The sequence below is a fragment of the Cinclus cinclus genome, chromosome 29 (genome assembly GCF_963662255.1).
Source record: "Cinclus cinclus chromosome 29, bCinCin1.1, whole genome shotgun sequence".
Classification (NCBI taxonomy): Eukaryota; Metazoa; Chordata; class Aves; order Passeriformes; family Cinclidae; genus Cinclus; species Cinclus cinclus.
The window spans coordinates 2448021-2461749 of NC_085074.1; the positions used below are offsets into that span (position 1 = coordinate 2448021).

Consider the following 13729-nt stretch of genomic DNA (forward strand, 5'->3'; position numbering starts at 1 on the left):
AAAAAGCAAAAGAGGAATAGGAGCTCTGTAAGAAAATGGACCAAAGACCGTGGTTACAACAAATGTGAATTGGAAGGTGCCAAACAACTTCCAGTTAAATGCACTATAAAACCCCTGGAAAAAGAATTTCAGTGTATATATAAATACAAGTTTATGGGCACAAAGAAAGGCTTCTCTTGAGAAGGGCAGTGAGCAACCAGCAGGAAGGAAATGCAGGATACAACCCCACCATGGCATTTGTCACCAGCACAGCCATGACCTGCTGGCACAGTGGTTGGTGCCTACTCAGAAGCAGCAGAATGAGGAGCACCCTCCAGAAACAGGCACACGTTTGGTGCTCCCAGGCCTGGGGTGAGCTTCCTCAGGTCACACCAAGCAAAAGCATCCCCAAACTCCAGGGAGCCAACAACCTCATGTGCAGAACATCCAAGTGGTTTTGTTTTGTCTCAAATGCTCTGCCTTCCTCCTGCCCTTTCCTGTGAGGCAGCTCATTGCTGTGAGACACAAACGAGCTGGGTTAAAGCGTAGCTCGTGTCCTGCTGCAGGAACACAACCCTGCTGCCAGCTCCCGCTGCTTTCCAGAGCAGGTTACCACTTCCAGAAGGATCTGGAATAAAATGAAAGACTCTGGATACTTCTTTAACACACAAACAAACAAACATAAAAAAGGAGTGTAAGATTTCGCTTCAAACAAACAAAACTAAATCAAAACAATGGCATGAAGCTGTGAGAAGAACTGAGAAAAGGCAGGAGGATTATACAGAAAGTTTTAAACTTCCGGGCAAAAAGCCATTCCTGCCAGTTCCACATTCCAGTAAAACAGCTTATGAATGTTTCACTATTACCTCTCTAAACAGTGACATTTTCTCACTGCTGGGCTACAAAATGAACACCGTAGGCTTCAAATGTAACTGCTGGTTGTTCATATTCATCTATGAGAAGAAATGTCCTCAAATGCAAATCTCAGTGCACTGAAAGAGTTTCCATGTGAAAGGCAGACCATGAACCAGCAGGTATCAACTGTAAACATGAAAAGGCTGAGGAGGAAGCTGAATTGTTCCCAGTTCCACAGTTCCCACGTTGCCTTAGAACCATTATCAATTCTCCAAGAGAAGCAACCCAATCCTTTCACTTCTTACCCTATTCCTGCAGAACCACCAGCTACCCCACCACAAACATTTGCTAGGAGTTGCACAAATCAAGTCTGGAGAAGTTGATGTGGAATAAAACTAATCCAAAAGGAACCCAAGACATGTAATTTCCATTTGGGTTGGTTTCCCCAGGATCAGCTGGCTCAGCTCAAGGCAGTGGCTGCCAGAGGCACCAGGAAGGATCATTTCTCTCAGGAGCAGCAGTTACTTGAAGTGCCATAATTTGAATTCCACTTCCTCTTCCCACATCAAGGTCACACTTCAAAACAAGCCAAACTAGGTAATTATTTTAAAATAATCCAAGTTGTTCTTTCTTATCACCAATATTCCTATATATTATTCCATACACGATGCACCAATTCACTCCCAAGTTATTTGTAATAAACCAAGACCTTCAGATTACACTTATAAGAACAAACATAGCTCATGACTTATCAAATCATCATTTAACAGTAGCACAAAGGCCAGCTAAAATCACTGCTTTTAAGGATCAAAGAATGGTCGCCGAAATTCTTTTTATAGTCATTGAAAAAAAGGGAAAATTACAGTTACTGGCATTCAATAAAACTATATTACAACAAGAATACATTAGAAATTACACTGTATTCTAAATAAGTAACTATAATACGTAGTCTCAATTACCTTAACTGTTCCTGAATACATGCAATTATCCTTTCTCAGGTTCTCAAAACCAGAGTACCACACAATTCTGTGTGTTTGGAGCTCACATTATTCCCAGAGCATTAATTTAAGAACTGCAATCGAAAATGCAAAGGGAAACATTTCCATACAAAATGCCTTCCATATATTTGGGGGAAAAAAAATAATAAAAAAAAATCAATCCTTCTTACAATACAACTCTTTTAAACCCTCTTTCTCCTGACCCTAAAATTTTCTTCCAAAATTAGATGCAAGAAGAACTGCCTCAGGGGCTTCACATGTGACCTAAATATGCTGGTTCTCTTCATGGTGCTATCACTTGTGGATCGCTGAGAGGAAAATACATTTTGATAAAGAATGGCTGCCCAAATTAATAGCTTCTCCTCCAGTGCCTAACAAAAGAGTGATAAGTTAGGAGAGGAAAGGGAGAAGCTTCCAGCCACTTCTGTTTCTCTCACTGAATTACAGTCATGCAGAGAAGCCTCAAATAATTGTTTTCAGGAATATCAGCTCACAGTAGCAGAATCTGATGGTGGTACTTAATTCCAAAGGAAAATTAACAACCTAAAACCTTCCAGTCACTAAAGGGCCAGGCAAGAGCACCCTCATGGAACACTGCCTGCTGCCCAGGGCAGTGTCCCACAGCAGGCCAGTGGGGGAAGCCACAAAGTGAGCAACACTCCATCCAATCCAGGAAATCCTGCCACGTAAAATTATTCATAAGTGCACACACACAAGGTATCAATGCCTCACCTCTCCAGACTCCTTTTTATGCTCTCCTCTTTTTCAAAGGCACAGAGGAAGGCAATGTCCCATCCATTTCCAGTTTACTGGCACGATGACCTCACAAAAGCAGCATTTAGCTGGTGCATGTTGCAAGAGTGTAACTGAGCTGTGCCAATATAACAAAGTTATAATTACACGTGTTCCACTCAAGTTTAAAGCCTAGAAAACTATCCTTGCATTGTTATTTTGACTGCAAGATCTACCACTGCTTCTGGAAAGAGATTACTTCAAATTGGTTTGGATCAATAAACACTTCCTGTATTTATCTGCTTTCATTTTCAGTGGAGCAGGGTAACTGTTGCCTCTGTTCATATTCCCAACCTAAACATCAACCTAAGCCAAGGCTTTTTACTCTTTTCAACCATTTCCTTGAAAGTGTAAACCTCAGTTTCACATGATTAATGACCACTGACTTGTTCTGCTAAACTTTTTCACTCCATACTAAAAATACTGTAGACACAGTTCTGGTGGTGCATACTATAGAGCATTGAAAACGGAAAGAAGGCCTGAAAAATACCCTTAAGGCAGTTACTAAAACACCTTATATAATGAAATTATTGTAGGAGCACAGTGTTTCCTACAGATGAAAGGACAAATTGCAGCCTTAACTGAGTACCATCAGTAATCAGTTTTTGTTCAAGAGGCACACACAGAGCAGATTTAATTGCATACACACTTTAACAGCAGCTAAAACAAAGGCAGGCTAATTCCACAGCATTTAATGCAAGACAATACATTGGTTTAGGTGAAGATGGAGCCTCAAAGAAGGGATCCATTTTTCAAATCATATTAAGACTGATAAGACAGGATAAGAGAAGATTATCATTTGTCAGATTATCTTTAAGTACTTTACAGTAAAGCAAGCTGTAATAACCCACCTCCCATTCAAGTGGTATTATTTCCCACAACAACTTCAAAGAAACTGAACTGCACTGATAGCACCAAACTCGTTTTACTAACAGAGCTCCAAACAACACTGAACAAATCTCATTTCCACAGACTGCTTGTGTGGACACAGCAGAAAACCCACTCTGTGTGTACTATAAAAATTCCAGCACAAAATAATTCTGATACTGCAACAATGATTTTATTGCTGGCATGCAGATAGCACATGTTCAAAGTATGGATCTTGAACAGCACAGGTTTAAAGTCCTTTTTAGCAGCTGATTTCACCCCTCATAGTAGCACAGCACTCCGAGATCAATTAGGGTCCTGCACTGCCTGTACAGAAAGTCCTACAGAGACCAATGTTCTTCCAGAGTTCCTCCTGTTCCTCTGAGCCACTTGATCACTCTCCACACTCTGCTGGCATCAGCACATGCAGAGCTCTGAGAATCACATCAGGGTTCAATTCAGCCGAAAAATAATCCAGTGAAAACACACCATTTTACCGATTTTTCAGCTGGATCAGCTTCCCCAAGTTCACAGTGCACTTAGGTGAACAGCCATGCCAGCAGAGTAGGAAGGAGTGCCTCTTTAAGCAGAAATGCTGCCAAACATGCAGCTGTGGCCTAAATAGGCAAGTCAGGGAGAACAGAAAGAAGGGGGGGAAGCAGACAGTACAGCTTGGAACACCCAGCTTTTAACTCTTCCTTCAGCTCTGCATCCATAGGGAGCTTTAGTCTTCATTTTAGCTCTTCCAAAATACATTCTGTGAAGCTACAGCTACCACAGAACCCCACTCCTACAGCAGAAACACCCAAACCAGAAGCACTTAGGTAGCCTGTTGAAAATGAAAGGTTAAAAAGTTTGACAAAGCTGATCCAGAGCTGAAATCCATCAGGACTGCTGCTGACAGCCTGGCTTGCACTCGTGTGTGCTGTGGAGTCCCATGGCTTGATCACTCCAGCAGTGCACTTGCAACACTAAAGTCTTTTTTCCAACTAATTTTTAATTTAAGACAGATATTCCAAGAACAGCAAAGCCTCATAGAAGAGACAGAAAAATCCCTTACTGAGAAGCTGAAGTGCCCCAGCTTCCATACCCATGCAAGAAAGAGAACTGAATTACTTCTGGGGAGCTGAACAGCCACTGCCTATTTATCAGTCTGCTAAATGCTCTTTGTTTTGGGGGACTGCACACTCTAAATGCACACTCTAGTCCATCCAGAGCAGCAGCTCCTAGAACACAGTAGCCTATTTCTCTCTCTAGATACAGACAGTCATTCTCTGAACAGCTGAAGAGCTCAAATACAGAAACACACTCAGGAATACAGAACAGGACTACAACCATGGCTCCTTTTTTTCCCCCCCATCCACAGCATATTTCAAACTACCTCTTAAAAATAAACCCATCACTAGGCCTTGCTCCTTGTAAATGATGTTACCTCATGAGCACAGAGAACATAACCACAGCCCTCAAAAGCCCAAATTAGCTTCTATCCCACAACTATATCCCAATCTTTCCTCAGCAATATTATTGCAACCTCACTGTCACACTTTTCTCTGAGAGTTTTTTCTACTCTCCAATTCCATCAATCCTCAGTAAAAAAAAAAAAAAAAAAAAAAAAAGAAAAAGCCCAGATTGTGGTAAACTACTTTTTTATAGCCATCCTTATTCCTGCCTTCAGTTCTCTTTACTCAGAAATAACACTCTTCATGCATTCAAGACAAACTACCACTGCTGAAGCCACATCAGTCCCCACTTCCCATTGCTGCTCTATAATTCTGAAACCTGTCAAAAATAATTATCAAACTACACTTGACAGACATAACACACACCTAGAACCAAACACAGAAATCATTCCTGAACAAGGGAAATGTCCAATTTTGTTTCAAAGTTTTACCACACACAAGTCAGGGACAGAATTTTATAGTTTTATCTGTTCATCATTTTCAGTCTAAAACAGACACAGCCATGTTTGGCCCTAAGAGGAGACATGAAGCAAATCACAAATAATTAACAAAGCATCACAGAATGGTTAAGCATTAAGCATAAATAAGTCAGTAATTAGCACCCACAGCAGATATTCAGGTGCTTCTTTCAGAGACGATTTGGGCACAGAACAGTTAAATAACTCATCCAAGATGAGCAGTAATCACTCAGGGTTAAACCTTAGGACTTAAGTTCCTGGCTCCCAGCCTTGGACCTGGACTATCAGACTTTTACAGATCTTTCAATTACACCTGAAAGAACACTGAGATAGAGCTGCTTGACTCTTCTCCTTCTGTTGAGCAATTAAAACACATTTGACTTAATTTGTTCTGAAGTACAAACTCACTCCATTAAGCAACTGTGAAGTTTGCAGAGGCAGCTTAAACTCACAATTCTTAGCTGCTCCCAACTGCAGTTGCCACAATGCAACATTCTGAAGAACAGCAAAAGAGTAAAACCAACAAAACTGCTGCTGAAAACCTTTGTAATCCTTTTCTATAATCATTCCCATAAAGCAATCTGCCACTAAAAAAACACTGGAGTATTTCTGGACAATTAAGTCTCACTTGCACCGAAACTGTGACGGCATAAAAGAAAGAAATCTGTGCATTACAGACACTTTTGATAACCTGATCACTGAAATTATCCCAAACAAGCACTCTGTTCTCCACCCCAGAAGACCTGTCTAACCCTCGCCACTGCACACTGAAAAAGCTGAACACAGATGTGTTGTAGGACTGGGTTCCAGCAAGATGAATATGAAACTAAGAAGGGAGGAAAACTATTTCAGAAAGAGAGGAAGCACAAACTACAACCACCTTTGCCCTCACGCAGTGGACTGCTTAATCACTGGAAGGCAAACTTCTGCCATCAATTAAAATTAAGGACCTGAGTTAAAATGAATCTGAGACTGAGATTTCAATTTCTAACCTGATTTCTGTGCTTAACTGTGATGTGACACAGCCAGGCCACAGCTCACAAGCAAGAACAATTTCCAAACATACCAGGGGGAGAGAGGCTACTTCTGCTCCTCACATTCACATTCTCAGGAGAAAAGCCTTGCCACAGCACTGACCCAGGCAGGCCCCAGATACAAGTTCAGTGCCACTGCTCCCCAAGCTTTAGGGACAATTTCCCCTCCTTCTCCTTACACATCACATCCATCCATCACACAGTGCTTGGAGAGCCAGAAAGTTAAAAAAAACCTGTGTATCAGAGTTCATGTTTCAGCAACCAAAGCCATCAAATACTGACTTTGTAAAAGCCAGCCAGCCTAGTCCAAGTATCTAAAGAATTATAGGTTATACATGTGATGTATACTGACCTTAAATATACTGGAAGCTACATAACAGCATTCTTGACAGGCTTTTAAAAGTTGCTACACTTGTTACTGTATTAAAAATGTTACTGTCCAAAATATTATTCTCCACTGTCCTGTTTCATAGACAAAAACCACTGAAGAGAGACAGCGTTACAAACAGGGCTTTGTATCCCACTGAGTATTGCAATTAAATGATGCAGTTTTCCTGATTATCACTGCTTTAGCTCAGTTCAAGACAGCTTTCCAATGTAAATATTGCAACACTGAGTTACCAAAAGGAGAACAGAAAGTGAAACTCCAAATTCTTTCACGTTTGTTTTCTTCACTTGGTTTTTAATGAAGTTTCAGCATTCCACACCAAATAGCCATTTAGATTTTGAGCTCAGCAGCCATTCAAAAATCAGATCTCCACAGCCTCGTACTCCTGTACACAAATGGGTACTGTGCTCACCACAGGCATGATTGGAGTCCAGACCTGTTCTCTGGCAGACCACAGTGGTTAAAGAATCATTAAAGCTTCAGAGTAAGAGTTCCTGAAGCTTTCACCGTGGGCCTGCCCCAAGAAAGCAGATGGAAAAGCAGGGAATAAAAAATGTCCTCAGACTGCACTTGGACCCACTGTCAATTTGTCCTCGGGTATTCCAAAAGGCCAGAAGCTGCTGCTCCAGTTGGTGCAAGAACCACACAAGGCTCCATGTCACTGAAGTGAACCTCAACACCAGAAATATTGCTGGGAAATGGAAAAATGCAACCCCCCTGGTATACACTTCCAACAGAACTACAGCGAGACACACTGATGTGTAACAAGAAATCAATATAAACACCTGCTTTCACCAACTTCCAGTATGGACTGTGGGAGCCAAACACACAGCAACAGGAGAGAATTTCAGCTCAACACAGTAATTACAACATCAATAACATTTGAGATCTCTCGCTAGGCAGCTCAGTTTCACCACACCTTGCAGTGTAATACAGTTTGTATCTCAAGACTTATCCTGAGTCAGGCATAGCTGACAATGAAATAAAGTTTCTCTTCGCTCTTTGGGTCATAGAATCAGAAGGCTACACTGCCCATAAGACAAGAACTGGATATTCTTACAACGTTTTGGAAACCGAGCTGCCTGGCTAGCTGAAACTGAAGCCAGTTAATTCCCTCAAAGGCTTCCCTGAACTGCAGCCCAGGGTTGCAGCAGTGCTCAGTGCAGCTCCCAGCCTGGCAGGAGGCACAGGGCTGGCCAAGGCACCTTTCATAACACCAAGTGCAACACTGTCCTTCCTTCCTATTTCCTCACTTCTGCATTTCCAGATCCCTATAAAGGCTACTTTTCTATACCTATATACAAGTTCATTACTACTAGAAGCATATCAGTGGCTACTTCAATGAAGAATTACTTGCAAGCACTGCAACCACAACTTCTTCAATACTTGTTCTTAAGTATTTGGTTTGATAGGTAAGAAAAACTAACATCACCAAAAAAAAAATTCTACCACATTTAACAGCACTTTTGAGTTCAAGCTTTAAAATCTACTTCCTGAAGATTTTAAATTAAAATTGTTACAGCTTTCTCATTTCCAAAAACTATTTCAATTTGCAAACAACAGAAGCCACAGTTCATCGTTTGCCACATGCTGCAGCTAATAAATAGAAACAACTCAGTTATGTTTATACCCATCCTTTCTTTCAGCCTTTGGAAGCTAATCTGAACCACACATCAAGCAGGGAAATAATGGAAAATGTAGTTACTGCTTTTCTAAATATAACATAAATCTCACTTGTATGTCAAGAGCATTCAAGATATGCAAAAAAAGGAAAAAAGCCAGGAATTACATAAGTGACAAGGCCAAGGGCTTGCAAAAGAAAACTTTTAACTCTTGATCTTACAGGGTGCTTCGTGCAAACAGGACTTTATGGCCAAAGAAATTCACAGGTCAGGGGACCTTTCCTCGAGAATGATGACAGAAGAGATTCTGCTCTCCAGAAAAGCACCATTCCATTCCTCCAACAATCCCAATTCCAAGGAAGAGGATAAAAAAAAAAAAAAAAAAAAAAAAAAAAACCCAAAAAAACAATACAGCTTTAACAGTGAAATTCAGAGGCAGCCATCTTAGTGCAACATGACACTTGTCACTGCCAGCTTGGAAAAGTTTTAGACAAGTTCCAGTATTATTTCAAACCCAAACCTGCTCTTTACATACTAAGTAGGCATGCACAAATATTCAGATGTCTTCCTCCTTTTGTTAATAGGATCTGGAAAGATTTGGACAACTTCTTTATCTAGTTCTTAGATCTTCAAAGACTATGAATATTAATTGTCACAACACCTCCTTGTGGAACCCAAGTATCACATTCCCCATTTTGCAGATTAAGAAAAAACACAGATCAGAAGCAAAAAAAACAGAAAAATCTTCACAATCTTAGAAAACAATTCCAGCAAAAAAAGTTAGGAAGCCTGAACTTTTCTACAGGAGTGCTGAATAGTACTTTCAAAGCACAGTCTAAACCTGAATCTGGATATGGGAACGCACACGAAATGCCCATTTGCTTTGCTCAACGTGCACACAGCAGCACTGGGATATTTCCCTGACTACATCCACATCTCCCAGCCTCAGGAATGGCTAAAAAGTCAGAAAGCAGTAAAAAAATATCGCTCTTACCTTCTGCTACATCATCGTCTACAGCGCCTTTCACCTGAGAAAAACACCACTGAATGTCATTTCCTCCTCCAGCTCCTAAAAAAATGGAAACAATTCAATAAAAAGGAGCCCCCCCAGAGCAGCAGTGGGAGCACACAATGGTTCCAGATTGCACATTTCAGAGCCTGTGTACGCCCACTTCCTCAGCAGTGCTGAGGCACAATCACACACCACCCTCCCCACCTTTTTCCTTTGGATATTGTTTTTGTCAGCCTTCAATGCAGCGTTTGTCAAAAACAGGGAAGCACAAGCAGTGTAAAAGCTTCACTCGCCCAAAGCTCGCTGGACTAAGCACCATTAACTATGAATTTAAAATTCAAGTGCACGTTTCACACAAAGCTTTTCCTACTTGAGCAGTCAGAACCCCTTAAAAACACACACACTAACAAATATCAACTATCAGAGCTGTGCATTTTTAGAAAATTTCAATCTCCCATCTAATACAAAACAAGCACACAATTCATTTCCTCCTTTCACAAACCCACTGCGCTGACCCTACGCACTCAAGCCTAAAAAAAAAAAAAAAAAAAAAAGAATTTTACCACAATTTTAGAGTCTCTTCGCAGCAGTAATGAAAGCAATTATCAGCCTGAAAAGAAAAGCAGCAAATCCGAGCAGAAAAAGCAAACAAGCAATCGGAGGGGAACAAGTTCTACTACCATAGAAAACGGATCGGAGAGAAAACTTCAGGAACATTACTGCCTCGGCTGAAGGCAGTGATTCATTTAAACCGTGCCACCAAAACACACACCAAAAATCACCACCCATTTCTTTTGCATTTCATTCTGAGCAAATCACTGCAGGGCTGAGGACATACAGGAAGGGACAGAAATGGGCTTGCCTCGGTTGGTTGGTTGTTTTTGCGCGTTTTTTTTCCCCTCTTTTTTTTTTTCCTTTTCCCAAAAGCCACTGTCAAAATGGAACTTTTCCTGAACACAACTCAAACCGGCTGAGCAACAGATGGCATTTACACATTAATCCCGAGCTCTGGTAGGGCTTTGGGGATAACAAAGAACACAGGAGGAGACTCTTCCTAAGTTAAGGGGGGCAAAAAAACTCAAAGAGGAGGGGAACCAGAAGCCTGAAAATAATCTTTCCAGAAAATATGAAGTGCCTCAGAATGAGAAGCCCTGGAATACAGTACAGTTTCCATTTTTCGCTTGCTTTAAATTCTTCCCTGAAGGATTACAGACATCCAAGCTGCAAAACCTGAGAAGGTGAAGGCAAGCAACAGCACCCATTTACCCAGGAGATGGCAAAATGCTTCCCCCCCCACTATCATTCCCCAAAAATCCCACAACCCATTTTCTTTCCTCTCTTCAACTTCTTCATTTGTCATTTAGCACCTAGCATCATAGAAGCACTCAAAGGGAACAGCTTGGAGAAAATCACTGCGCCTGTACTTGGAGCTGAAGTCCTCTTTTCCATACAATTCTCTTGAACCAAGTTGGCACTTTTCCCCCCCACGACTAAAACGGCAAGAGGAGGGTGGAGCATGTGCATATGGTGTAGGGGGGGAAAGGCAAAGCACAAGCCTCACAAAGCCTCCCATGCTTTGCTCCTCCACATGCAAAGCACTGAAAAGACAATTCATGTGCAGAGGAGGGGGATGAATAAATTTCCAAATGAAGAAATCTCAAAGAAAAGTAAGAGGGAAGAGATCTGCTCTGCACACACACTCCCAAGCCTACCAACAGCACTTTGGGATGCTAAATGGGGAGCAAGCAGTGGAAGGAATGGGAAAGAAAACACAGCGAGACCTGTGCTGTTTAATTACACCCTGTGCCAAATTCTACTGGCATTTGCAGATGCTCAGAGGCTGCTCCCTACAGAAGGGTGCGACTGCAATCTGGACACCGCCTGCACCTGGAACCTCTCCATGGACGGCAGCGCTTCTGAGAAATAACCACAAGCACCGACCCTAAAGCCTCAAGGGGGAAACTTCACCAGAGCGTGCAGTGACAGGACAAGGGGGAACGCGTTCAAACTGCAAGAGTAGGTTGAGCCGGGATACTGGGAAGGAATTCTTCCCTGTGAGGGTGGGCAGGCCCTGGCACAGGCTGCCCAGAGCGATCCTGGATCCCCGCAAGTGTCCAAGGCCAGGCTGGATGGGGCTTGGAGCAGCCTGGGACAGTGGAAGGGGTCCCTGCCCATGGCAGGGGTGGCACTGGATGGGATTTAAGGTCCCTTCCCACTGAAATCATTCCATGATTCCACGAAAAGGCAGCAGACCCACCCTGCCTGCAAGCTCCTCAACTCCAAAACACACCGCTTCCCCCTCCACCTTGCTTCTTCCATGCATTTTTTTTTTTTCCGCGAGAATCGAGGGAAGGAAGGGTGGGTGGGAGCAAAGCACGAATTCCCATAAGAGAGGAATTAAAAAAAAAAAAAGAAAAGAAAAAAAAACCAAAAAAAACCCAACAAACCACCCCACAAGCAAAGGCGCAAGCGAGTCGGAAGAGGAGAGGCGGCCGGGAGGCAGCGGGGAAGAGCCCCCAGAGCCATGCCGGGGCAGGGGGGCCAGGCTGCCCTTACCTGCCATATTGTGCTGGCGATAGCGGCCGCGGCGGGTCGGGTGGAGCGGGCGGCGCGGGCGGGGCGGGCGGCGCGGGGCGGGCGGCGGCGGCGGGCGGCGATGGCGGCGGATGGAGGCGGAGGCGGCGGCGGCGGCGCGGCCGCGGCGGGGCTGGGGCGGCCCCGCTCCGGCCCCCCCGGCGGTGAGCGTCCAAAATGGCGCCGGCAGAGCTGGGGGTGACGTCAGCGCGGGGCGGGAACCAGCGGCCCTCAGGGGGGAGGGCGGCGCCGCCATGTCCCTGCCCAGCCATGCCCCAGCCCCCGTGCCTGTCCCAGCCGTGCCCCAGCCCCAGCCCCTGTTCCCCCCTCTTGGCGGGGCTGCCGCCTCTTAACGCTGCATCCACCACCCCCATGGCGGGGCTACCGAGCCTCGCTCTGCTCGGCCCCTGCCCGCCCTCATGGAGGGGTTGCCGCCCCTCAGCCCGGCGTCGATCGGCCGCCTTCATGGCGGGGCTCCGTCCCACCGCGGCCCCTCAGCTCGGCTCCTGGCCGCTGTCACGGAGTGGCTGCCGCCCCTCGGGCCGGCCTGGGCCGCGCTCAGCCCCTCCGCGCTCCGGCGTCCGCCACCCTGTGCCCCCCAGGCTCCCCTGCAGGAAGATGTTCCTCCGCTGAGCCCTGTGCCCCAGGGCTCGCCCTTCAGGAGTTCCAATAGCCTGACTTGGAAGGGACTCAGCAAGGACCATCGATCCAGCTCCTGGCCCTTCACAGCCGCCCCGAAATCCCACCCTGTGCGTCCCTGGTTCAAGTGGCAGCCTCGGGGCCGTGCCCGTGGCCCAGGGAGCCTGTTCAGTGCCCCACCGCCCTCTGGGGAAACCACATTTCCGTGATAGCCCCTTCACGTCTCTCAGAGCATCCCCCCTCACTCATCCTTTGGTTTTATTGGGTTTTTTTTCCTTCCCCCTTCCCTTTGCTCCCTTCTGCCATTTCCCCGTGCAGCAGCCACACATAACCTGTTTGCCTGCGCATTTTCCACCCCATCGGATGCTTTCCACAACGGCCGGGGCTCGGTCTCTGATTTCACTCCGTTCTCATTGCTATTCCCTGCATATACCAGCCATGCTCCTGAGCCATTTTTAGCCTCCATCCACCTTTCACACTGACAGCCAGCAAGATCCACAAAGAAAGGCTTTCAGCTGAGCCTGGCTTGGCTCAGCTCCCGCTGGCTCGGGGAGGATGGAGGCTCCTTTTTAGCTTGCTGGTTCCCAGTTACAGTCTCAGCTGTAGTTAACTACGGGACTGGGATAATTGATTCAGTACAATCTATTTAAGATCTTGTGAAAGTCATCGGTTTCCCTTCACAGATGTTTGTGCGAACATTTTCTTCTTGGGCTGGGTAGATCTTGCTAATCCAGATTTCACTCAGAGATTCATGAGCTCATCCTGCAAACCCAGCACTGCCACAAACTCGAAATGTGACTTGGAGCAAGCCTCCAAAACCATCCCGAGCACTTTTGGATTTTTGCATTTCCCAGCTCTAAACACCTAAGAGGCTGCTTTTATAAACTAAAAGGCCACTGAATTGCTGGTAAAGTCCAGCACAAAACAGAGCTGTGGGAGCTGAATACCACAATGAACATGGCCAAGCTCCCACCAGAAACCCACAACCGGCCCAAAGTACAGGTTATTTTGATATTCACATTTATCTCTGCATTCCTGATAAAGAGATTGC

At 44.7% G+C, this 13729-nt stretch overlaps 1 protein-coding gene across 2 annotated transcripts in view; it reads right to left on the reverse strand.

Annotated features, from left to right (window-relative positions):
• The window catches only part of PPP2R2A (protein phosphatase 2 regulatory subunit Balpha), a 37087-nt gene extending 24991 nt beyond the window's left edge, over window positions 1-12096 (reverse strand). The window contains exons 1-2 of one of the 2 annotated variants that reach the window (XM_062510558.1): window positions 12022-12096; window positions 9448-9522 (exon numbers count right to left, since the gene is read on the reverse strand). In XM_062510558.1, coding sequence (XP_062366542.1) covers window positions 9448-9522; window positions 12022-12028 — 82 coding nt within the window. In that variant the 5' untranslated portion in view covers window positions 12029-12096. Of the gene's footprint in view, window positions 1-9447; window positions 9523-10145; window positions 10504-12021 lie in introns of those variants that run through there. The other variant, XM_062510557.1, reaches the window with a different exon arrangement.
• Between the last annotated feature and the right edge of the window lie 1633 nt (window positions 12097-13729).